General features: G+C 53.9%; 2 protein-coding genes across 5 annotated transcripts; one reads left to right on the plus strand and one right to left on the minus strand.

The window, feature by feature from the left end:
- Positions 1 to 606: 606 nt before the first annotated feature.
- On the minus strand, positions 607 to 20,339 carry nup205 (nucleoporin 205). Of its 3 annotated transcripts, XM_047034779.1 has the most exons (41): positions 20,280 to 20,339; positions 19,619 to 19,761; positions 19,284 to 19,455; positions 18,755 to 18,899; positions 18,216 to 18,375; positions 17,879 to 18,107; positions 17,527 to 17,691; positions 16,938 to 17,113; positions 16,672 to 16,788; positions 16,112 to 16,249; positions 15,262 to 15,412; positions 14,715 to 14,920; positions 14,380 to 14,562; positions 13,806 to 13,856; positions 11,711 to 11,920; positions 11,218 to 11,455; positions 10,677 to 10,866; positions 10,339 to 10,459; positions 9,881 to 9,962; positions 9,628 to 9,792; positions 9,364 to 9,488; positions 9,134 to 9,248; positions 8,638 to 8,787; positions 8,265 to 8,339; positions 7,935 to 8,092; positions 7,503 to 7,583; positions 7,121 to 7,312; positions 6,598 to 6,805; positions 6,375 to 6,473; positions 5,940 to 6,088; positions 5,419 to 5,610; positions 4,881 to 5,002; positions 4,575 to 4,713; positions 4,213 to 4,339; positions 3,862 to 4,064; positions 3,163 to 3,286; positions 2,924 to 3,087; positions 2,599 to 2,728; positions 1,994 to 2,122; positions 1,559 to 1,635; positions 607 to 1,190 (listed from the first exon to the last, which is right to left on the minus strand). In XM_047034779.1, exons 1-41 carry the CDS (start codon positions 20,305 to 20,307, stop codon positions 1,038 to 1,040), a joined length of 5,982 nt encoding a protein of 1,993 aa, XP_046890735.1. In that variant the 5' UTR covers positions 20,308 to 20,339; the 3' UTR covers positions 607 to 1,037. The 3 variants fall into 3 exon arrangements, with proteins under 3 accessions (XP_046890735.1, XP_046890734.1, XP_046890733.1); XM_047034778.1 differs by having other exon boundaries at positions 2,924 to 3,286; positions 5,940 to 6,085; XM_047034777.1 differs by having other exon boundaries at positions 2,924 to 3,286.
- A 374-nt stretch (positions 20,340 to 20,713) lies between these two features.
- Positions 20,714 to 24,370, plus strand: agk (acylglycerol kinase). 2 transcript variants are annotated; one of them, XM_047034304.1, is made up of 15 exons: positions 20,714 to 20,813; positions 20,893 to 21,005; positions 21,240 to 21,279; positions 21,387 to 21,466; positions 21,612 to 21,687; positions 21,834 to 21,959; positions 22,143 to 22,237; positions 22,445 to 22,514; positions 22,693 to 22,772; positions 22,945 to 23,002; positions 23,128 to 23,275; positions 23,405 to 23,502; positions 23,693 to 23,763; positions 23,910 to 23,994; positions 24,224 to 24,370. In XM_047034304.1, the coding sequence occupies exons 2-15, from the start codon at positions 20,896 to 20,898 to the stop codon at positions 24,353 to 24,355; spliced, it is 1,269 nt and encodes a 422-aa protein (XP_046890260.1). In that variant the 5' UTR covers positions 20,714 to 20,813; positions 20,893 to 20,895; the 3' UTR covers positions 24,356 to 24,370. The 2 variants fall into 2 exon arrangements, with proteins under 2 accessions (XP_046890260.1, XP_046890259.1); XM_047034303.1 differs by having other exon boundaries at positions 20,735 to 21,005.
- Positions 24,371 to 25,208: the final 838 nt, after the last annotated feature.

Raw genomic sequence — 25,208 nt, forward strand, 5'->3', positions numbered from 1 at the left:
ACGGCAGAATCAGCGGAGTTCCTTGTGTTGTAACTGGGTCTGGGGAGCCTGTGTCTGGTGTCTCCTGTGTTAGTTACTGACCCTCAACATCCCCAGTCCCGTCAGATACAGAACCGTCAGTCTGAACGGTTCCGTAGTGGAAGAAGTGTTCTCATGACGTGATCATGAATAACAGAGGATGGATGTTTCCCAGGTAGATCTGTTTGTCTTGACTGAGAATCAGAATCTGATTGGATCCGATCCTCTCCCTTATCCTGTCCTGGTTTCTGGTCTGCACCCCTCCCTGCCCTCACTACAGCAGCACAGCAATCCTGTCTACGAAATCTGAATGTTGAAAGATGAGGAGTCTTAATACATCCCCTCCTCCCTCTCTCCCCTCTTTCTCCCTTCTCTCCCCAAGTTTTGAGAATTGATGCACTTTACTGTCGTATAGTGTACCTTTAAAATAAAGTGAGATTCATATTATGTGATTCTCTGGATATGACTTGTTCCAGTTGATTGTACATTATTGGGGGGGAAAAGGTTACTTCAAAGTACAGATGGTTTTACCTTTAACACACTTTGTTCATCTTACTATGATTCACAGAGCATAATAACAAGAACATCTCACATTAGAAAATAACTTTATTTTTTCACCATAAAAAAAACAAACGCGAATAAGCAATAATCAAACCCCTAATCTTTATGTAAAATTTCACAAATACATCAAAGTCATTTTCTCTAGAAAAGCCTGGCATAAGGTACAGCTCTCCACAAAAAGAAAAATGTTTCCATGTAGAGAAACACTCATGGACACCCCCCCCCCCCACCCACCCACACACACACACACAGAGAGAGAGACAGCCAGGACAGACCATGTCCTTGGTAGCAGACAGACAGACAAGGCCGGGCTGTGGAGAGGCTGCAAAGCCCTTCTGGAGTCCAGGAGCTCTCTAGGACAGAATGTCTCTCAGTGGACACAGTTCATTAGGAGTGTGTTATAGTCAGTGTGTGTGTGTGTGAGTGTGTATACTGTTTGCTGTGTGTGTGTGTGTCTCTCATCTCTTGGGCAGGCGCAGCAGGCCCCGGATCCTGCGGATGAGGGCCTGGATGAAGGTGTAGCGAGAGCGGACCTGGCTGTACGCGCTCTCCACCTCCAGCAGCTTCCTCTGCAGAGCCTCGCTGAAGCCTGCTGTCAGGTCCCTCTGCAGCTGTACACAGGAGGAGGAGGGGTTACTGAGGACACACACACACCATCACAGACTCACACACACCCTCTCTCTCACAGACACACTCACACACACCCTCTCTCTCTCAGACACACTCACACACACCCTCTCTCTCTCAGACACACTCACACACACCCTCTCTCTCTCTCAGACACACTCACACACACCCTCTCTCTCTCTCAGACACACACCCTCTCTCTCTCAGACACACTCACACACACCCTCTCTCTCTCTCAGACACACACCCTCTCTCTCTCAGACACACTCACACACACCTTCTCTCTCAGACACACACCCTCTCTCTCACACACACCCCCTCTCTCACGGATAGTCTAGGAGAATGTTCTCACCTGCTCCAGGTCCTGCAGGCTGATCCTGGACAGGCCCAGGCCGCGGCCCTCACCCCCTCCCAGGCCACCGAACGAGTCTGCAGGGTACAGGAGCCGTGTTACAATCACAGGGGGGGTGTTACGATCACAGGGGGGGTGTTACGATCACAGGGGGGATGTTACGATCACAGGGGGGTGTTACGATCACAGGGGGGGTGTTACGATCACAGGGGGGGTGTTACGATCACAGGGGGGGTGTTACGATCACAGGGGGGGTGTTACGATCACAGGGGGGGTGTTACGATCACAGGTCGTTATCTAGCTCAAAAGAAGCATGATATTAACCCGTTCGTCTGAACCAGGTGTGTTGGAGCAGGGAGACGTCTAGACCATGCAGGGCAGGGGGTCCCCAGGACCAGGGTTGAGAGGGGCTGATGTGGAGGGCTGTGAACTCACCATCAGCCAGCCGTGACCTGTAGGGGGCGCCCCCTGGCAGCAGGGAGTCCTTGGGGTCTGTTGGGGTGCAGTACAGCAGGTAATACTCCAGGTGGCGCCACAGCACAAACAGACAGGTTTCAATCACGTCTGGGAAGGGCTGGGTCAAGGTCTCATCGCCACAGACTCAAGACGTACATGAACATTTCTGTACCAACAGTCACGCTGGCTGCAGACTAATCTAGACTAATCTGGTCTAGTCTAGTCTGGCCTGGCCTAGTGTTGTCTGGCCTGGCCTAGTGTTGTCTGGCCTGGCCTAGTGTTGTCTGGCCTGGCCTAGTGTTGTCTGGCCTGGCCTAGTGTTGTCTGGCCTGGCCTAGTGTTGTCTGGCCTGGCCTAGTGTTGTCTGGCCTGGCCTAGTGTTGTCTGGCCTGGCCTAGTGTTGTCTGGCCTAGCTTAGTTTAGTCTGGTCCAATCTGGCCTTGTCAAATCTGGCCTGGTCTGGCCTAGCCTAGCCTGGCCTGGTATAGTCTGGTCTAAAATCTGGTCTAGTCTGGCCTGGTCTGGCCTAGCCTGGCATAGTCTGGTCTAGCCTGGCTCCAATGTGTGTGGGGGGTGGAGGATACAGGAACAGAGAGCCAGCAGCTTGGCTCTGTTGTTGATGAGCTGGACCAGTCTGCGCTTGGCCAGGAGACTCCTCTGGACCGAGGAGATCTTCTCCAGCCCTCCAGAGCCCGCCACCAGCGCCTGGCACAGCTGGACACACACACACACACAAGATGTACTTTATGAGAAGTGAATGAGGTTGGAGATGGTTAGGCGTGTGTGTGTGTGTGTGTGTGTGTGTGTGTGTGTGTGTGTGAGCAGGTGTGTGTGTACGTGAGGGAGCAGGTGTGTGTGTACGTGAGAGAGCAGGTATGTGTGTACGTGAGGGAGCAGGTGTGTGTGTACCTCCTTGAGCTCCTCAGGGGGCAGCTGCTCCAGGCTGGTCAGCTTGGCCAGGTTCTGTCTGTGGCTCTGCTGGTAGCAGAAGAAGTCTGCAGCACTGTTCCTCAGCAGGAACATGACCAGGCCCAGGGGGGGCACCCTGGAGAGGGGCGGGGCCAGCACCAGGTCTGGGGGGCAGGGGTCAGGGCTAGCAGGACGGGTGTGGATAACGTGTGTGAGAGTGTGTGTGAGTGTATACAGACCTGGCCGGGCTGGGTCTCTGCTGGACTCACTGACAGAGGGGCTGAACAGGCAGATGCTGTACTGGGCCTGAGCTGAACTCTGGAGCAGCAGAGCCTGACAGTACTCCATGATGTTGGCACACACCTGCTCACACACACACACACACACACACACACACACACACACACACACACGTTATCAACACCTCTCCTGCTAACCCTGACCCCAACTCTTCCTCTGGGATCCCTCCAGCCCTCCAGCTCATTTCCCCTCCACCCTCCCTCCTCCTCTCCCCACCCTCCCTCCCTCCTTCTCTCCAGTCCCCCTCCACCCTCCCTCCTCCTCTCCAGTCCCCCTCCCTCCTCCTCTCCCCTCCCTCCCTACCTCCTTCTCTCCAGTCCCCCTCCACCCTCCCTCCTCCTCTCCAGTCCCCCTCCCTCCTCCTCTCCCCTCCCTCCCTACCTCCTTCTCTCCAGTCCCCCTCCACCCTCCCTCCTCCTCTCCAGTCCCCCTTCCTCCTCCTCTCCCCTCCCTCCCTCCCTCCTTCTCTCCAGTCCCCCTCCACCCTCCCTCCTCCTCTCCAGTCCCCCTCCCTCCTCCTCTCCCCACCCTCCCTACCTCCTTCTCTCCAGTCCCCCTCCACCCTCCCTCCCCCTCTCCAGTCTCCCTCCCTTCCTCCAGACCCCCCCCCCCCCCCCCCCCCCCCCCACGTCTCGGACCTGTTGCATGGCAACCTCCATGTCCTCGCGGCGCTCGGCGGGGTCTCCGGGGGCGCCGGTCTCCGCCTGCTTCAGCAGCTGCTCTCTCTCGCTGCCGGCCAGGCGGGCCAGCAGGGCCAGGCTCTGCCTCTGGAAGCGCCCCACGTGGCCCTGGGCCTCCAGGAGAGCCGCGTTGTTGCCCTCCCCGCCCACCTCCAGCACCCCTGCACCGGGACAACACTCTGTTACTGCTGCCCCCTTGCTGGGTGCGTCTACTGAGCACCACCACACACTCCTGTCTGGGGCGTGTGTGTGTGTACCGGGCAGTGTGTGTGTGTGTGTGTACCGGGCAGTGTGTGTGTGTGTGTGTACCAGGCAGGGCCGTCTTGCTGATGATGCCTGTGAGCAGGGCCAGCTCCTGCAGGATCCCCATGCTGAGACGCTGACACCTCAGCAGGGACTGGATGGTGTCAGCGTGCACGATCATCCACTGGAGCACCTGCACACACACACACACACACGTCAGTACATCACACACACACACGTCAGTACATCACACACACACACGTCAGTACATCACACACACACATAACAATTTAGAATGTATGTGTTATGTGAAGTTATATATTGTAAAAGAAACATTTCCTGCATGTCCTCCCTTCTTTCTCTCCCTTACTGTCCCTCTAAACCTGTCTGTAAATAAACCCCCTGTAGGTGAACTGCTGTGGCCGTACCTGTGCTGCCCCCTGCTGGTGGTGGGTGGTGGTGGAGGTGAGGATGACCTGGAACAACCTGAGGGCCGGCAGCAGGATCTGTCTGTAGCGGTGTGCAGGGCTGGGGATGAACCCTGACGAGTCCCTCTGGACAAACATCCTGGAGACACACAGGAGGTTAGATAGCAGCACTGCCTGTGTGGTTACTGCCTGTGTGGTCCCCTCCCTCTCTCCCTCCCTCCCTCCCTCTCTCCCTCCCCTTCCCCTCTCTCCCTCCCTCTCTCTCTCTCTCTCTCCCTCCCTCCCTCCCGTCCTCCCCCTCCTCACCTGTTGGTGTCGCTGTCTGGCACCATGTCAAACACCTGACACTCCATGAGCTGGGTGACCAGGCCGCAGCGCAGCAGCTCCACCGCCCCGGGGCCCGTCCTGGCCACCCGCATCAGCAGAGCCTGACACACAGGGAACACGCACTACTGGTCACTACAAACAGGTTACCATGGGAACCACACACACACACACGCACTACTGGTCACTACACACCAGGTTACCATGGGAACCACACACACACACACACTACTGGTCACAACACACCAGGTTACCCTGGGAACCACACACACACACACACACTACTGGTCACTACACACCAGGTTACCATGGGAACCACACACACACACACACACACACTACTGGTCACAACACATCAGGTTACCCTGGGAACCACACACACACACACACACTACTGGTCACAACACACCAGGTTATTATGGGAACCACACACACACTACTGGTCACTACACACCAGGTTACCCTGGGAACCACACACACTACTGGTTACTGGTGTGTGTGTGTGTGTGTGTATCCTCACCATCTTGCTCTCGTAGATGTAGAGGGGCTTGAGCAGGGGGGGCTGGGGGCACAGCAGGGTCTGCAGGGCGTGGTCGTCATGGCGAAGGCTCTCCACCAGCACCCGCAGGTAGCCGCTGTTACACAGGAACACCAGCCAGTCTCCCTGACGCTCAACAGACAGCACGCGGTCCAGCACAGCCAGGGCCAGCATCTGGACACACACACACACACACACACACACACACACACACACACACACACACACACACACACACACACACACACACACACACACACACACACACACACACACACACACACACATCCACACACAACATGCATTCACATACACACAGTCGTTTCGTAAGTTAACAGGAAAGACAGTGGTGATTACAAGCACAATCCGTTCAGAAGACAAAGATTCTCTCTAGTAAGATGTGTGTGTGTGTGTATGTCCAAACTTTTGACTGGTACTGTATGCTGGTGAGTGTGTGCGTGTGTACTGTGTGTGTGTGTACTGTGTGTGTGTGTGTTCCCTACCCTGCCGATCTGGTGGCCATCGCAGGCGTCTCGACACACCACCTCCATGAGCGTGGTGCCGTAGCTGTGCACGATGGCCAGGTTCTCCCTCTGCAGCTTGGAGAAGCCGTCCTCCGGAGCCGTGAGACGCTCCCACATGGAGCTGCCTGCTGCACGCACACACACACACATATAAAACTACACAAACACACAGAGATTCCAGATCCTCCAGGGTCAGCAGGGTGTGTGCGTGCGTCAGGGTCAGATGGCTGAGCGGTTAGGGAGTCAGGCTATTAATCAGACCGTTGTTGGTTCAATTCCCGGGGGTGCAAAATCACATGTCCTTGGGCTCTACCCTACTTGCCTCGGGGGGAATGTCCCTTTACTTCCTGTAAGTCGCTCTGGATAAGAGCGTCTGCTAAATGACTACATGTAAATGTGATGTGATGTGTGTACCTGTCTGTAGTGTGTCTGGCTCCTCTGGTTTCTGGGCGATCTGGAGGTAGTAGAGCAGGGAGCCGTACAGGTGAGCACGCAGCCGCTGGAACCCTCCACCTGGTGCACACACACACACACCCCAATATTCAAACAGTGTGTGTGTGTGTATGATGTGTATGTGTGTGTGTGTGTGGGTGTATATATATGATGTATGTGTGGTGTGTGTGTGTGTCCACCTCACCAGTACAGAGTATGAAGCTGAGCAGCTTGCGCAGGATGAGGTGGAGGGCAGAGTTGGCGATGGAGGCGAATCCCGACGAAGACCCGCCCTCCAGCCCCGCCCCCTGCTGCTGCTCAGACAGCACCGATTGGCTGAGGTGGGCTGTCAGGGTGAAGACGGCCCCGGCAACGATGGGCATCAGCTCCCCGGCGGCGTCTTCTGATAGGACCTGGAGAGAGGGGGGGGTGGGACTTAAGGCTGTTACACAGTGCCCGTTGCAGTCCCGTTACTGCAGCACGCACAACTACAGCTCACAGGAAGTCACAAATGATGACACAGTAATGTACAGTCTTTAGTCCAGCAGGCATTTCAGGACAAACAAGGTCTCTTCCCTCCCTCCCCCTCCCCTCCCACCCTCCCTCCCCTCCCTCCCCTCCCTCCCTCCCTCCCTCCCTCCCTCCCCCTCCCCCCCTCCCTCCCCCTCCCTCCCCCCCCCCCCTCCCTCCCCCTCCCCCCCTCCCTCCCCCTCCCTCCTCTCCCCCACCTTGTCGTGCAGGTCCAGCAGCAGGTCTCTGATGATGAGCTGGCGATCTTCAGGGGGAACCAGGTCTGTAGGGCAAGCGGTCAGCAGCGTCTCCACCAGGCTGCGCCACGACTGCAGCGCCTGACGCTTGGCGCTCAGACTCCGCCGCACGCGGTTACGCTCCACCACCTGCTGCAGGATGGAGTTCACTTCCTGTCCGGGGGGAGGGGGGCCAAACGCAAACGTGTCAGGAAATAGGTGAGGGTGGAGCTTAGTGGTTAGAGCGTTTCACTGCAGATCAAAGAGGTTATGGGTTTGAATCTTCAGGATGGCTCAAGGCAGAATGCGCTCTGAGACGCTGTTAGCCAGAGCGCTGCTCTAGGGTTAGGGTTACTGCACCAACCTCCATCAGCAGGGGGCGCTGGCCAATGGCAGCCATTCCCTGCAGGGCGTTGACCTCGGCAACCAGCACGCGATGGAGAAGCTGTGGAGACGACCAAACACACGCTGATCACACGTCAGTCAGACTAACCAATAACGTCCATGACACTCGTTTGTTGGAGGATATATGTCTGTCTTTGCTGCTTTACTGGGATAGAGAGCGTGTAGAGAGAGAGACAGGGAGAGTGAGAGGGGAGGACATGCAGGAAGGGGCCGGGCTGGAATCGAACCCGGGCCCCCGTGGAGGTCAGAAGTTGGGAGAGTGGAGAAAGGAGGTTAGAGGGAGGGAGGTCAGAGGTCCGGCAGGTGGTCAGAGGTCAGGCAGGAAGAGGTCAGGCAGGAGGTCAGAGGTCCATCAGGAGGAGGTCAGAGGTGAAGCAGGAGGAGGTCCCACCTTGACGTTGCAGACGGTGTGTCCGTGATCGTTGACGTGCTCACAGTTGGCGATGACCTGCTCGATCTGAGCGCGCTCGAAGAAGTCCAGCTGCAGCAGCTCCGGGGCGTCCTGGCTGAAGTCGATGGCATCCAGCACACTCAGCAGCTTCCGGCGCACTGTGATGATGTCACACAACAACAGGATGTGACAACACAGTCGACACAGTAAGCAAGCTTCCTACAAGGCTTGGAGATAATGGACAGTCAACATGAGTCCAGGAGTGAAAGATGTGTGTGTGAGAGAGTGAGTGTGTGAGCAAGTGTGTGCGCATGCAGCTGTGCTACTGACCTTTGGACACGGTGTCAAAGTGCAGGAAACCACTGACTGATCTGGTCTCCTCCTCCATGCCCATCTCTCCATCAGCTACAGAAACACACCAATCAGAAGGTGTGTGTTAGCTCTGTGCGGAGTGTGTGTGTGTTACCTGTGTGTGTGTGTGTGTTACCCGTGTGTGTGTTTTACCCGTGTGTGTGTGTGTTACCTGTGTGTGTGTGTGTGTTACCTGTGTGTGTGTGTTACCTGTGTGTGTGTGGTACCTGTGTGTGTGTGTGTGTTACCTGCGTGCTGCGTGTGTTTCCTGTGTGTGTGTGTGTTACCTGTGTGTGTGTGTGTGTGTTACCTGTGTGTGTGTGTGTGTTTCCTGTGTGTGTGTGTGTGTTACCTGCGTGTTGCGTGAGCGGCTGGTCGTCCAGCAGCAGGTTGACCAGGCGCTGGGTGTGTGAGCGCTGACGGTTCAGTGATGTCACTCTGAGCTCGATGGCAGCTGTCTTCATCAGCCAGGACATCTGGGACAGGCTAGCGATCTGGTCACCTGGGGCAGAGAGAGAGAGGGAGTGAGAGAGAGAGAGAGAGAGAGAGAGAGAGAGAGAGAGAGAGTGAGAGTGAGTGAGTGAGAGAGTGAGTTGGAACGGGAAAGGGAGGGAGAGAGGTGGAAGGAGAGAGAGAGAGAGAGAGAGAGAGAGAGAGAGAGAGAGAGAGAGAGAGAGAGAGAGTGAGTGAGTTGGAAAGGGAGGGAGAGAGGTGGAAGGGGAGAGAGGTGGAAGGAGAGAGAGAGAGAGAGAGAGAGAGTGAGAGAGAGAGAGAGTTGGAAAGGGAGGGAGAGAGGTGGGAGGGGAGAGAGGTGGAAGGAGAGAGAGAGAGCGAGAGAGTGTACCTACCGGGCAGGATGAAGGGGAGGTGCTGCAGGTGGGAGAACAGGAAGTCCTGGCTGGTCCTCAGGTAGCGCATGGTGGGACCAGAGGTGTCAGAGCAAGCACACAGCTGGTAGATCACCTGCACACACACACACACACAGTCATAAGCACAGGTGCATGAAATGGCACGCGTCAGCATGTGTGTTTCGCCGTGTGTGTGTGTACCTGGTAGCAGAGTGTGTGTGTGTGTGTACCTGGTAGCAGAGCTCCGCGAGGTGCGGGGCCTGAGAGGTGAGGACAGGGCCGGAGCGTTTCTCACTTCCTCTCTGGAGAAGACTGAGGATGGCGTGGAGACAGGTGCGTGGACAGCCCAGCACCCCTGCACACACACACACACACACACCCTTACAGTACAGCTTTATGGGATCTGGAAATGTGATTTTCTGTGCCTGTGAATGTGTGTGTGTCTAACCATTTGTACATCTGTGTGTGTGTGTGTGTGTGTGAGAGAGTCTGACCAGGGTCCTGCAGGTTGGTGGAGGAGGCTGGCTTCTTGAGCTGGTAGCCCAGCAGGTAGAGGGCCAGGTTGGGGCTCTTCAGCTCCAGGGAGGTGATGAGCAGGTTCAGGATGTGGCTCTGGGTCTCATGGCGGAGCCTGGCAACCTTCTTCTCAGGGTCTGAGTCTGGGGGAGGTATGGAGACGTCTGAGATGAGAGGTTTAACACAGGAGAGGAACCAGACACTGTGTGTGTGTCAGATCAGAAAGCTCACCGTCTCCCTTCTCGATGCCCTCCTCGGCCCCCTCGTTGTCCAGACACTCCACAAAGCCAGCTATCAGCTTGTCACTCACCGCCTGGAGGAACACACACCACAGTATCAGCCCCCCCTCTCCTCCAGGTGTCCCAAGCCCCCCCTCTCCTCCAGGTGTCCGCAGCCCCCCCTCTCCTCCAGGTGTCCCCAGCCACCCCTCTCCTCCAGGTGTCCCAAGCCCCCTCTCTCCTCCAGGTGTCCCCAGCCCCCTCTCTCCTCCAGGTGTCCCCAGCCCCCCAGGTGTCCCCAGCCCCCCCTCTCCTCCAGGTGTCCCCAGCCCCCCATGTGTCCCCAGCCCCCCCTCTCCTCCAGGTGTCCCCAGCCCCCTCTCTCCTCCAGGTGTCCCCAGCCCCCCAGGTGTCCCCAGCCCCCCCTCTCCTCCAGGTGTCCCTGCTTCCTCCAGGGGTCCCTGGTCCTACCTGGTCGTGGGTGAAGTCCCCCACCAGCCGGGCCTGGATGTTGGGGTAGCGGGAGATGTGTCGCAGGATCTTGGCACTCTGGTACGCTGCTTCTGGGTTGGTGTTGCCGTGGTACAGGTACCTGTCAGGGACAAACAGCACCAGGGGAACTGCAGATTAGCAGTCAGTCTCATCTAATAGCACTGTCAAGTGTAACCAACCACACTTGGCATTACATTGTCCATTCCTCAGATAGTGTGTGTGTGCGATGCATGCGTGTGATAAAGATGTGTTTGATAATGACCGTAATGTGTGATGATGATTGATAATAAAATAATCATGCTGCTGCTGCTGGGTACCTGGCGATGTTGACGATGTGGTCGGCCTTGCGGCTCTGGGCGCTGACCCCCTGCAGCAGCTCCTCCAGCGGGCAGACCAGCAGCGAGGCCTGGCTCTCCCTCAGGAGCTCCATGAAGAGCAGCTGCTTGTGCAGGGCCAGCTCCAGCAGGGCCAGGCAGTGCAGCACGGCAGCCTCCAGGTGGGCCTTACCTGGGGAGGGACACACAGGGGGGAGGGGGGTGTTGAGAGACAGAGTGTGTGTGAGAGGCAGTGTGTATGTGTGTGTGTGTGTGTGTGTGTGTGTGTGTGTGTGTGTGTGTGTGTGTGTGTGTGTGTGTGTGAGTGAGTGAGTGAGAGAGAGAGAGAGTGTGTGTGTGTGTAAGAGAGACAGAGTGTGTGTGTGTGAGAGAGTGAGTGAGAGAGAGAGAGAGTGAGAGAGAGAGAGAGAGAGAGAGAAGAGAGAGAGAGAGAAAGTGAGAGAGAGTGAGAGAGAGTGTGCGTGTGTGTAAAAGAGACAGAGTGTGTGTGTGAGCGTGAGAGAGGGCATGCTGGCTGCCCTACCGGGGAAGGGGGCGTAGGTGTCGAGCAGGCGTGTTCCCTCCCCCAGTAGGTTGAGGCAGAGGGCCAGGGTGGGGGAGTCGTTCAGCAGGTGGAACAGCAGCGTGTGTCCGGGTGGCTTGTGAGCCGCCACCTGCTCCCCCTGCAGCTCCACCGTCTCCTGAACAAAGTCGGACGCCTGCGGCTCGTAGTCCCGGAGGAGCTTGTGGAACACCTCCAGAACCGCCTCCGCTACCTCCCACTGGGGGGTGGAAGGGGGGGGGGGGGGGTACAGAGAATGAGGACAGCGAGAGATCTGTAGTTTCTTTAGGGCAGGATACACCTTTTCCAACAAGTCAGGAGAGAGAGAGAAAAAGTGAAAGGTAAAGAGAGCAAAAAAGAGAGAGCGAGGGAGAAAGGCCGAGCGAGAGAGCTAAAAAGAGAGAGAGACACAGACAGAGTGAGTCTGACTGAGCGAGACACGGAGAGATAGAGAGAGAGCTGAAGCCAGACGGACCTTCTCAGCGGGGCGGCGGTAGGCTCGGGTGGGGAAGGGCAGGAACACGGCCTCTCTCAGGAACGTCAGGTACGGCTGGAACCCTGGGGCGCGGAACCCCGCCCCCAGGTTGACGGGCAGGGCGCTCTCCACCAATGAGCTGATGAGCTGGCAGAAGGCCCGGGTCAGAGGGTACTCTTCACAGCTCGACTCGATCTCGTTCAGCTCCACCTGGGGGAGGGCCGCGTGCAGGGGTCAGAGGTCAGCTAACTCACACACGAGGGAGGATAAGGCCAAGGGTTCGGTTCCCCCGCCCACACACACACACCAAACAAACACACACACGAACATTAACAATAAACAAACACACACACACACACCCCAAACAAAAAAACAATAAACACACAAACACACAAACACACAAGCACCATATACAGTGCCCTCCAAAAGTATTGGAACAGTGAGGCCAATTCCTTTATTTTTGCTGTAGACTGAAAACATTTGGGCTTGACATCAAATAATGAACGTGAGACCAGAGATCAACGTTTCAGCTTTTATTTCCAGGTATTTACATCAGGATCTGATGCACAACTAAGAAAATATCGCATTTTGTTTGAATCCACCCATTTGTCATGTGAGCAAAAGTATTGGAACAGATATACTTAAAACATATTTAAGTGAATAAGACTTAATATTTAGTTGCAAATCCTTTGCTTTCAATAACTGCAGCAAGTCTGTGACCCATTGACGTCACCAAACTTTTGCATTCTTCCTTTTTGATGCTTTCCCAGGCTTTCACTGCAGCCTCTTTCAGTTGTTGTTTGTTTTGTGGGGTTCCTCCCTTCAGTCTCCTCTTAAGCAGGTAAAATGCATGCTCTATAGGGTTTAAGTCTGGAGATTGACTTGGCCAGTCTAATACCTTCCATTTCTTGCCCCTGATGAACTCCTTTGTTGTTTTGGCAGTGTGTTTTGGGTCATTATCTTGCTGCATGATGAAGGCTCTGCCAATCAGTTTGGTTGCATCTTTCCTTAAATTGGCAGACAAAATGTTTCTGTAGACTTCCGAGGTCATTTTGCTTCTGCCATCATGTGTTACATCCTCAATGAAGATTAATGAGCCCGTCCCAGAAGAAGCCATGCAAGCCCGACCATGACATTACCTCCACCGTGTTTCACAGATGAGCTTGTGTGTTTGGGATCATGAGCAGTTCCTTTCTTTCTCCAAACTTTAGCCTTTCCATCACTTTGGTAAAAGTTAATCTTTGTCTCATCAGTCCATAAAACTTTGTCCCAGAATTTTTGAGGTTCATCTCTGTACTTTTTGGCAAATTCCAGCCTGGCCTTCCTATTCTTCTTGCTAATGAGTGGTTTGCATCTTCTGGTGTAGCCCTTGTACTTTTGTTCATGAAGTCTTCTGCGAACAGTGGATAGTGATACCTTCACTCCTGCCATCTGGAGGTTGTTGCTGATCTCACTAACAGTTGTTTTAGGGTCTTTCTTTACAGCTCTCACAATGTTTCTGTCATCAACTGCTGATGTTTTCCTTGGTCTACCTGTTCGACGTCTGTTACTTAGTACACCAGTAGTTTTCTTCTTCTTCAGGACATTCCAAATGGTTGTACTGGCTATGGCCAATGTTTCTGCAATGGCTCTGATTGATTTTCCATCTTCTCTAAGACTCACAATTGCTTGTTTTTCACCCAAAGACAGCGCTCTGGTTTTCATGTTGTTTTCACCTCTGAATACAGTCTGCATAGACAAAACCTATCTTACCCAATCTGAACCTGAGTGTAGACATTCAGTGGTATTTATTGATTGAATAATGTATGTAATAGGACACACCTGGGCAACAAAACACACCTGTCAGTCACATGTTCCAATACTTTTGCTCACGTGACAAATGGGTGGGTTCGAACAAAAAGGTGATATTTTCTAATTTGTGCATCAGATCCTGATGTAAATACCTGGAAATAAAAGCTGAAACGTTGATCTCTGGTTTCACATTCATCGTTTGATGTCAAGCCCAAATGTTTTCAGTCTACAGCAAAAATAAAGGAATTCGCCTCACTGTTCCAATACTTTTGGAGGGCACTGTACACAAAAACTAAAAACACACCTCAATTCCAGCGGCCTGTCTTTGTCCTGGAGCTCGAACAGTCTGGAGGATCTGGAGAAGAGACCAGAACGTTCTTAATTGAGTTAACTCTAACCCTCCCAGACAGGCTGGTAGCACTGTCAGAAGCTGCTGCGGTACCTGTGTTAGCTAAGGTACTGTACCTGGGTTAGCTAAGGTACTGTACCTGTGTTAGCTAAGGTACTGTAACTTTGTTAGCTAAGGTACGGTACCTGGGTTAGCTAAGCTACGGTACCTGTGTCAGCTAAGGTACGGTTCCCTCGGTTAGCTAAGCTACGGTACCTGTGTTAGCTAAAGTACAGTACCTGGGTTAGCTAAGGTACTGTACCTGGGTTAGCTAAAGTACGATACCTGGGTTAGCTTAGGTACGGTACCTGTGTTAGCTCAGGTACGGTACCTGGGTTAGCTAAGGTACTGTACCTGGGTTAGCTAAGGTACTGTACCTGGGTTAGCTAAGGTACTGTACCTGGGTTAGCTCAGGTACGGTACCTGGGTTAGCTAAGGTACGTTACCTGTGTTAGCTAAGCTACGGTACCTGTTAGCTAAAGTACGGTACCTGTGTGTACTCGAGCGACTGCCACAGCGAGGCGGCGATCTCGGGCGACTTGGCGAAGGCGGCGAGGCAGCGCAGCAGGTGGGCCTTGAGGACGGGAGGGACGCTGCACTGCAGCAGGCCCAGCATCACTACCACCGGCGTCCACTGGGGGTGCTCACACAGGGCCAGGCGCGCGTTCTCACTCTGTAACACCCACAGGCAGGCAGACACACAAACACACACACAGGCACACACACACACACAGTTAAAACAAGCCTGACCATTCATCAACACAGACAAATCATTACATCAAAGTGACCCCCCCCCCCCCCACCCCCTGCTCTCCCCCTCCTCACCCAGGTGATGATGTTGGCGAGGAGCTGCAGGAAGGCGGTGAGGCCGTCCATCTCTCTCTGGGTGATGCCCCTCAGTGGCGGCGGGCGGTACTGCGTGGCGTCTGCGCTGGGCAGGTCCCTGCGGAGGCTCTCGTGGTACAGCATGAGGGAGTGGAAGAAGTGCTCCCAGGACACGGGGCTGCCCGCCACACCCTGCAGGTTCTCTCCTGTGGACGCAAGCAACACACATATACACATGCTGTGTGTACGTGTGTGCTGTATGTGTGTGTGTGTGTGGGTGTGTGTGCTGTGTGTGTGCTGTGTGTGTGCTGTGTGTGTGTGTGTGCTGTGTGTGTGCGTGTGCTGTGTGTGTGTGGGTGTGTATGCTGGGTGTGCGTGTGTGTGAGTACATGCTTTGTGTGTGTGTGTGTGCGTGCTGTGTGTGTGTGCGTGCATGCTGTGTGTGTGTGTGTGCTGTGTGCATGCTGTGTGTGTGAGTGCATGCTGTGTGTGTGAGTGCTGTGTGTGTGAGTGCTGTGTGTGTGTGAGTGCATGCTGTGTGTGTTACCGTGCGGCGCTCCGTTGGTCTTCAGCAGGCTGAAGCAGTAGTGGGAACACTGCGCCCCGTTAGCCAGCCCCCTCAGCATGCGCAGGTACGGCAGGTACAGAGTCGCAGGCAGCATGTCGCCCATCTGACGCACAAACTTAGACAGCACCACCTGAAACACACACAAGGTACTCATCTGTCATGTTCATGGATGGCAGGTTGACACAGCTACAGCTCAGTGCTGGAGCACTTGACTGCATCTCTTTGGTTACAAGCGTCAGCTAAATGACAGCACTACAGTAGTTCATAGAGGCTGGAGCTGACTGGAATACCCCAGGAAGGTGTGTCTGGTCCCCCCCAGGAAGGTGTGTCTGGTCCCCCCCAGGAAGGTGTGTCTGGTCCCCCCCAGGAAGGTGTGTCTGGTCCCCCCCAGGAAGGTGTGTCTGGTCCCCCCAGGCCTGCCCCTACCTGGCAGGTGTGTCTGGACTGTTAGTTTCCTCCAGGATCACAATGACTCCTCCTTAGAGACTTGTTGCTCTTGTTGGTTAGTGGTAACTGATTTAAATTGTTGTACTCGCTGTGTTTTTTTTAGTTTTTTTTACTGTTGCTTGCTTTTCTAAAGGTACACTTGCACTTATAGCGATTCATGTTGTTTAATTGTAACTTGCTTAACTACATGCTCTTATGGTTCTTCCCTTTGGCACTTATTTTTGGTTGTTCACAATATGTGCTTCATGTTTTGGCTACCCGCAATGTTTTTGGGGCTATCTTGTTGTTATTATCACTGACCTATGCACTTTGTAAAGCTCTCTCTTGGAAGTCGCTTTGGATAAAAGCGTCTGCTAAGTGAATACATGTCAATGTCTCCTACCTGCTTGTGGGGGGGTCTCTGCATGGCCATGCCCAGGTACGAGCCCTGCATGCTGGGGTGCTGGAGGGACTCTGTGGGGTTCCAGAACTCTAGAGCCAGCTCCAGGCCAAACGGGTCTTTACCGTAGAACTCTCCTATCTGACCACGGGACGGGACAGAGAGACAGGACAGAGAGTCAGGACAGATACAGGACAGAGAGATAGGACAGATGCAGGACAGAGAGTCAGGACAGATACAGGACAGAGGCAGAACAGAGAGTCAGGACAGAGGCAGGACAGAGAGATAGGACAGAGAGATAGGACAGAGAGGCAGGACAGAGAGGCAGGACAGAGAGGCAGGACAGAGAGACAGGACAGAGAGACAGGACAGAGAGACAGGACAGAGAGACAGGACAAAGAGGCAGGACAGAGAGGCAGGACAGAGAGGCAGGACAGAGAAACAGGACAGAGAGGCAGGACAGAGAGGCAGGACAGAGAAACAGGACAGAGAGACAGGACAGAGAGGCAGGACAGAGAGGCAGGAGGTACAGTGTGTGTGCGTGTGTGTGTGTGAGGGCTGACCAGGTTCATCAGGTGGTCCAGGTCTTTGCGTAGGGAGGATGGAGGCTCGCTGCCCATCTGGAGAGACATGTGGATCAGACGAGCATCCTCGTCGGCACGGTTACGCAGCTGCTTCACCTGCGAACCAATCAAACAAAAATAAACAAACAATCTACTAACAAACACTTAAAACAAGTCTCTTTCTCCCCCTCCCTCTCCCTCTCTCTCTCACACACCCACACACAGACAGACAGACAATCAGGACCCACACCCCCCAGGCTGTCTACCTTCATGGGCATGAGGGCCAGGAAGTCAGTGATGAGCGAGTGGAGCCGCCGTGTGTAGAACTCCTCCTGGGAGAAGCCCTGGCATCCCAGCATGCCCTCTGTCATGAACAGGAAGACGCCTCCGAGCAGCGCCTGGTCGGTCAGGGCCTCGTCCGCCTCCGTGAACTCCACCAGGGCTGGGCACACACACACACACGCAGGCACACAAACACACGCAGGCACACACACACGCAGGCACACACACACGCAGGCACACACACACGCAGGCACACACACACGCAGGCACACACACACACGCAGGCACACACACACAGGCACACACACACACGCAGGCACACACACATGATAAGATCAGAGACTTTCCTACACTCGTGCATTTACATCGACCACAGACGCATATTCCCATTAAAACATGCAAGAAGGCCCCATAAAGTATTTGTTGATGAGAGAGAGAGAGAGAGAGAGAGAGAGAGAGAGAGAGAGATAGAGAGAGAGACAGAGAGAAGGGATGACATGCTGGAAACAGCCCGGGCAGGAATCGAACCCGGGCTCTACCCGCCCCCACGGCCCGGCTGCGAGGCAGTGTTACCGGCGCCCTGTGGTAGCTGGGAGAGAGCTCTGAGGGCCAGGGCCCAGGCCAGCCGGCACACCGCCTGCAGCCCCGGAACCTTCCAGGGCTGGCCCTCCACCAGCCGGGCGTGGACGGCCGACACGTAGTGCTTCTCCGTCAGCAGGGGCAGGGCCTGCAGCAGGTCTGACACACACAGGGAGGGGAGGGGGTTAGACACACGGCTGGACGCTCAACTCCCACTTCCTGATTGGGCTGTGTTGGCGAGGGTCAAGGAGATACAGGGTGATGGGTGATCTTTGGAAACGTTGGGGCTGATTACGTTGAGTGGCAGGTGTCAAGTCATTTGTATTTCACTGTGTCCCCTCCTCACCTTCTCTATCCTCGTTCCCCGGTTCCAGGAAGCTGACGTCTAAACAGTAGAGCAGACCCATGACCAGGGCCAGGTTCACGCTGTCCAATGAGCCGTCGGCTTCTGCAGTCACCGTCTCCAGGTGGCCAATCAGGGCCAGGGTGTCGTCTTTACTTAAAGGTGATTGGCAAGTCCAGGAGAACAGGGAGTCGGCCAGGGCCTGTCGGCACTCTCGGATGAGGTCAGAGACCTGGGGAACAGAGGGTTATTCCTGCCGTCCTCCCTAACCTCACCTCCCTCAGTCCCCCCCTTACATCCTCCCTGCCCTTCCTCACCCCCCCCCCCCCCTCCACCTCACCTCCTTCCTGTGTTTCTCGTTCCCCAGGCCTCTCTCCTTCTGCAGGCGCTCAAACTCCCGGGTGACGCTGATCTCTGACACCAGAGTCAGGATGCGCCTGGCCAGGCCCTGGCTCATCAGCTCGTCGGTGAACCTGGTGGTGATGGTCACCAGCTCTGCACTGAGGGGGACACAAGGACCAGAGGGGGCAGGTCAACACACAGCAGACCCCAGGGAGTGAAGACTGTGTGGACCTTCTCCATTTCCTCACCTTTCCTCCCCAAAGGCCAGACAAATGACTTTTGGTGTGTTTGGGGCATTTCTCATGACAGTTTATAAGTGAAGTATGACAGGAAGGTAGGGAGAGAGGGAGGGAGCCACCTGACATGCAGCACAAGGCCCAGGGCAGATTCAAACCCAGTCCACCGTGGTACAGCCTCAGCCTACATGTCATATGGCTAACAGGGCTCTACACATCCCCAATATTGAATCAAAACAACACGCAGACCAGACCGCTCCCCTGGCAAAGACGAGAGCATTCTGGGAGACGTCAGTCCTACCTCAGCTCCAGGGTGAAGGTCTTGCCGTGGCGTGATTGGATGAGGGACCGGAGGGAGTTGGCCACACACAGCTTGCCGTCCCAGTAGAGCAGCACAGCCACCAGGCCCCGGGTCACACCGGGGAAGTACGGCTGCTGGTGCTCACCTGAGAGAGGGGTCGAGGGGTCAGCCAGGTCCAGTCTGGCTACTGCCTCCAGCGACACATGTCAAGGGGGTAGCTCGTTCATTCTAAGCTAATATTTCCCGTTGTGGGGGGGGGGGGATTTCTGCCTTGGCACAGAGACAGTAAAGACCTTAGAGACGGGTACTCCCCCTAGGTGAAGCCCCCTGTAACTCTGCTTGTAAAAAGGGCTGTCCAAACAACATTTGTAAGGGAAAGAGAGAGGGGAGGGGTGACATGGTCTGGGCTGGATTCGAACCCAGGCCCCCTGTGGTGAAGCCTCAGCCTACACTAGACCGGCGGGTGACCGGTGGGTGACCGGTGGGTGACCGGCGGGGTGACCGGGGTGTCCCAGGTGACGTGCGTTACCTGCCAGCAGCAGTTCTAGAGCGGCCAGCTCTCCGATGTCGAACAGGTCGCTGAGGATGAAGGCCTCGGTCAGGAGCTGTTCCGGCAGGAGCCGAGATCCCTGTTGGCCCTGGATGGAGATGCCCTCCGTGCTGGCCTTCCTTACCTTCTCCCTCTGCTCGGCACTTCTGGGCTGGGGGGAGGAGAGACAGAGAAAGAGGAAGAGTTAGCCAGTAATGACAAAACTTTATGATAGAATACAACATATTTTAAAACTGTGCAGAATGCCTTTAGTGTGTGTGTGAGTGCGCAGGCGTGTGTGTGTGTGTGTGTGTGTGTGTGTGTCAATGTCTCACCGGGTTCTTGAAGAGTGAGAGGAAATGGGGTTTGTGTTTCTTCAGTTGTAAGTCGAGGAGGTGCACGCTCTCCGGCTGCCGCCTCCACACCGCTCCCTCCACGGTCTCCCATAGCTCCTTCAGCGGGCCCCACAGACTGGCTCCTGAACGGGCACGCCGGAGTACACACAACAACACGGCTCTGCTTACCAAAATGTACGAACGAGAAGTTCGGCTTTGCTTTGTTCACCCACTAGCTACGTTTAGAAACAGCCGTAGACACAAATGATAAGGCATTGTATATACCATCTAACTTACCATCACATTCGTGATGGCTTGTTCGTTAAGATGTATTAGTCTTAAAATAATGGAATACAACCTCAACTGAAACATCAAAGATGTGTTTGCTGAGCATGTGTGCAAGTATCATTTTACAAAGTGGTGCTTGTTTTGTTCTGATCACTGAAGTTGTTTCACTCCGGCTAATTTTGCTAGCAAGCAACCTAGCCATTCAATGAATTTGACAGCCTCGGCGCCATGTGATCTTGTATGATAAGATGGCTAGCTCGGGTCATAGTAGTTGAATATTGCGAACAAAGGTGTTCGGAATTGTTTAACAAATAAGTCCAGACAACCTTCTACAAGTTTGACAGAACAAAATACAACAAAATTGAGTCCACACCTGAATTTACCGCCATCTGGACCGCCATGATAAACTCAATCTTTGGGAGATCCTGGTTCGATGGACCCCTATGAGTGCCGGAGCAAAATTATATTCTTAAAAATATATTTGGGTCCCTACTGATTTTTGGTTGTCAGCAGCTACAAATGTTATACTAATACATAAATACACGAGTGTAATTGAAACAATCCAAAGTTTTTGAGTTTCTAAATGGTCACACTTTTGTTCAGGCAAGGTCTTTGGCATCAAATTGCTTAACGGGAAATGAAGTTTATTGAACTGGGTGCGATTTTAGCGTCTTCCTATTTTTTCCCAATATCTTACAATGTCCTTGTTTCTCAGTAAACACGTTCTGAGTTTTTAAACTGAAACTGTTTTTCATTTTAGAATATGTTTAGAATATTATTATTTTTGCTCAAACGGAACCTTAGTAAATGTCTTGTTTGGCAGGACCATTAAGTAAGTTGCACCAGTGTGACACATGCGAGGGAGAAAATCTGACAGCGATGGGCAAATGACCGCTATGAAATAAATGTATGTCTGCTCACTATTCAATATCTGTACACATAACATCAATAGTGTAGTACAAGACTATGTTATATTGATATAATAGACAATGGCTGGGGTTGTGAAAGTGTTCCGGACGGTGCGAAATCATTGGAAGAAGTCAACCGTCGGTGTGTGTGTCCTGTCATACGGTGGATACTGGCTGTATGGTAAACACTGGTGAGTATCCATTAATGTATCGGCTTTGTTCAGAGGTGTTTTCTGACTGAACCATCTTTATAACCACAAATGTGTCGTCTATATTATCAATACAGATCAGTTGTGAAGTCACATTACATCACTTTAGCTGGCTGGGCTTCTAGGCTACATTGTTTAATTTTTCCAATGAACGTTGAATAATTGTGATCTTCATTCGGCATATTGATTCTGATGGGTCGACGCATTGTTTTACAGTGACAATGTGTTGCGAAGAGAAGCTTGTCTAGAAGCCAAGGTGAGAGCGATTATTGTCAACGTATATGTCTTTGCATTGACATATCCCACAATATTAACCCTTCTACCGTCTTAAGTTGTCATGCTAAACTCTCTGCGATGTTTCAGCAATTCGGGCGTCAGCAGATCGCTCCCCAGGAACAACTGAGAAAGGCCACAGTCATCCTCAACCCAGCTGCCTGCAGCGGGTACGAAAACACGTCCTCAATCCTTAATATGTTTCCCTGGCAGGTTACCTGTGCGTGACAGTACTTGTTATCATGGGGGTATCTGCTACTGCCATCTGTCAATGAAGTAAGCCAGACTTGTGCTACTGTAACCTACTGTACACAGGAAAGCCAACCAGTTGTTTGAGAAGAACGCCGCCCCGATATTACACCTGGCTGGAGTGGAGGTGACCGTGGTCAAAGTAGGTGCTTTTACTTCCTGTCTCTGTTTGTGTAAGTAACTCCATTGTGTCCTGCCTGTCTAACGTGTCTTTTTTTGTTGCTTTCAGCCTCCGTTACAATTGTGAACTGTGTTGAATTACAGCATTCCTTCCCTTGTCTCCTCCAGACTGACTACGAAGGGCAGGCTAAGAAGCTGCTGGAGTTGATGGAGCAGACCGACATGCTGATAGTGGCGGGAGGAGACGGGACCTTGCAGGAGGTGATCACGGGGCTGCTCCGCAGGGCCGATGAGGTGCGTACCATCGCTGCTCCGCCATCAAGTCACAGAGCAGCGTCTCCGTCTGACGGGCGTTTCGCTCATCTGCCAGCGTCCTTTTTCTGTTCCCATTCTGTATGTTCGTCTCTGTCTGATGTACGCCGTCACCCAGGGCAACACTCTGACTCTGTTGTTACTTCCTGTGTTGGTCTGGTGTAGGAGACTTTCAGTAGAACTCCCATCGGATTCATTCCCCTGGGGTCTCACAACTCCCTGAGCCCGAGTCTTCACCTCATCAGTGACAACCAGGTCCAGTAAGTATGACCACCTTTAAGTCCCACTCAAGTTAAGCCTACAGAAAGTCACAGGGCTGCTGCCTACATAATTCCACCTAAACACATGGGTGACACACACCCGCATCAGTCGATCGCACATTACTTCCGCGCTTCCGATTTTTGGGTTTTGTGTGTCTATGAACGATCTCTCAGTAAGCTCTGCTTGTTTCCATCGCGCCCCTCCAGACACATCACCTCGGCAACACTGTCCATCCTGAGAGGAGAGACAGTCCCGCTGGATGTGTTGCAGATTAAGGTGAGATGAAGAAGAGACTGGATTCAACAATGTGAAAACCTACTGATCCAAGCACATTGTTTTTTTTTTTTTTTTAAAGTCACAGTAGTTAGCCATGCACACGTGATATGTATAGCAGGGGAGCGTGTGTTAGTGTGGTCCTGTAGTTGTATGAGTGGGGGTTTGTTTGTCCTCGCAGGGGGAGAAGGAGCTGCCGGTGTTTGCTCTGACTGGATTACGCTGGGGTGCTTTCAGGGACGTGGCAGCCACCATCAGCAAGTAAGATCTTAAGAACATTCAGCCCCATTTAAGACCAGAAATATGTTTACGTATCATAAACAAAAATAAACAAACAAAAAAATAATAATTTAGGAAGTGGGTCGTGTATTACGAGAAAGTCTTGTCTCCTCCACTCTGAAGATGAATCATGTTGCTGTGTCTCCTGTCCCAGATATTGGTACCTGGGTCCATTGAAAACAAGAGCAGCACATTGGCTCAGCACATTACGGGTGAGAAAATACGCTGTCGATTCTTCAGATAACGGGCATTGAACAGTCCTAGCTTCCCCGCCGGTTCAGTTGTCCCCTGCCAGGCTGTGGTTGACAGTGTCCTTGCTTGTCCTGCCCCACCCCAGGAGTGGCCCCAGGTCCACGAGGCCTCTGTGTCCTACCTGGCCCCCACCCTCCGCCCCCTTGACCTGCCCACCCACAAGCCCCCCCGGGCCAGCCTGCTGAACCGCATCATCCGCAGGCTGAAGAACTACTGGAGCCCTCCTGTGGAAGGTGACACAGCCATGCAGGAACTAGTGGTCTATGGTCTCGTGTGTGTTGATGTGTTGGGATCGTCGTGGTCGGTCCATGCAGTTTATCCATAACTCTGATCTCTGTGTGTGTGTGTGTGTGTAAGAGTAGAGCCTCCTAAAGTTGAAGAGCCAGTGCAGTGGGAGGAGAAGCAGCTGTCCACCCTGGAGCTGTCCATACACACTCACAACAAGAACCCCGTCGAAACGGTACACCAGCTTACACATGCTACATCAGCTAGCACACGCTACACCAGCTAACACATGCTACACCAGTTTACACACGTTACACCAGCTAACACACGCTACACCAGCTAGCACACGCTACACCAGCTCCTCCGTGTCCAGCAGCATTACCAGAACACTCATGTCTTTTCCTCCCCGCGGCCTCTCTCTTCAGCGTCTAGATGATTCCATGGTGCTGAGTGCCGAGCCAGACACCTTCACTGTTGGAGAGTTCATCACTGTGGGGTCAGTATCAGAGTAAATATGTACCGTCACCGTTACTGTGTGTCTTCCCCTCTCTCTCCCTGCCTTTCCTGTCACACTTCACTTAGAAACTGTCCCAATTTTTTGGGGGGAAAAGTAAAAAAGCGATGCTTTCTTCCTACTTGTAGGATTAAGAAAGAAGAGGATCCTACTGTGTTCACTAAGAAGTCCCTGACTGTGGAGGCCAGTAGTGTCCAACTCAACCTGCCCTCGGTCAGTACGGCCTCAGTCTGGTCTGCAGCCCGAGAAACAACACAAACTCCTTTTCATGCCGTTGACCATTAAGACCTCTGGAGGGAATGAAACGTGTTTGGCTCCTTAGAGTGTGTTTACAGTGTCGGAAACTCCATCTTTGCTTTCATGTTTTAATCTGACCTATGACCCTCTACCCCCCCCCCCCCCCCCCCCCCCCCCCCCCCCCCCCCATTGGCCCCGACCACAGGAAGGGGCGGGCTTCTACAACATCGACAACGAGGCGTACGAGGCCATGTCCGTGGAGGTGCAGCTGTTGCCACGGAAACTGCGCTTCTTCATCAGCGCCGAGCGCAGGGAGCAGCTGCTCAACCAGATGTAGGAGGGTGGAGGGGGACCTGGGAGGGTGGAGGGGGACCTGGGTGGGTGGAGGGGGACCTGGGTGACCGGAGGGGGACCTGGGTGGGTGGAGGGGGACCTGGGTGGGTGGAGGGGGACCTGGGTGACCGGAGGGGGACCTGGGTGGGTGGAGGGGGACCTGGGTGGGTGGAGGGGGACCTGGGTGGGTGGAGGGGGACCTGGGTGGGTGGAGGGGGACCTGGGAGGGTGGAGGGGGACCTGGGTGACCGGAGGGGGACCTGGGTGACCGGAGGGGGACCTGGGTGACCGGAGGGGGACCTGGATGACCGGAGGGGGACCTGGGTGGGCGGAGGGGGACCTGGGTGACCGGGTGCAGAACTGCCCCTCTCTGGAAGGTTCCATCCCCCCAGAACTGCCCCTCTGCTCTGCCCCTCAGCACACACACTGACCAGGGCCTCTTCCTCCACGAGGTGACTTCCTGGAAAACCTCCGTTCTAACCAACACCAACCCCTAGCAGCCCCACAGAGACACAGGTTCCCTCCTCCTGCTACAGTACTCTTACCTGCCCCGCTGGAGCCTATTTCAATGTGTCCTGATTCTGAAAGAGGCTGACAGTATGTTGATGATGAATGTGATGGACCAACGAGGTGTTACCTAAACTCTGCCCTGTACGTGCGGTATGTCAGTCTGGACCGGAAGACTTCAGGAGATCCTCATCATGAGCTAAAACGATACCTAGAATAATAAAGCAGTTCACGTCTCATGCCCAGGTTGTCTCTGTTTATGTTCATATTTAGGTTAAGAATAAACTAATGGAAGGAAACATTGAGTGTTTGAGTTAAGATCAGCACATGGCACTCTGGCACAGAACAAC

Source organism: Hypomesus transpacificus, chromosome 14, assembly GCF_021917145.1.
Source record: "Hypomesus transpacificus isolate Combined female chromosome 14, fHypTra1, whole genome shotgun sequence".
In the NCBI taxonomy this organism is placed as follows: domain Eukaryota; kingdom Metazoa; phylum Chordata; class Actinopteri; order Osmeriformes; family Osmeridae; genus Hypomesus; species Hypomesus transpacificus.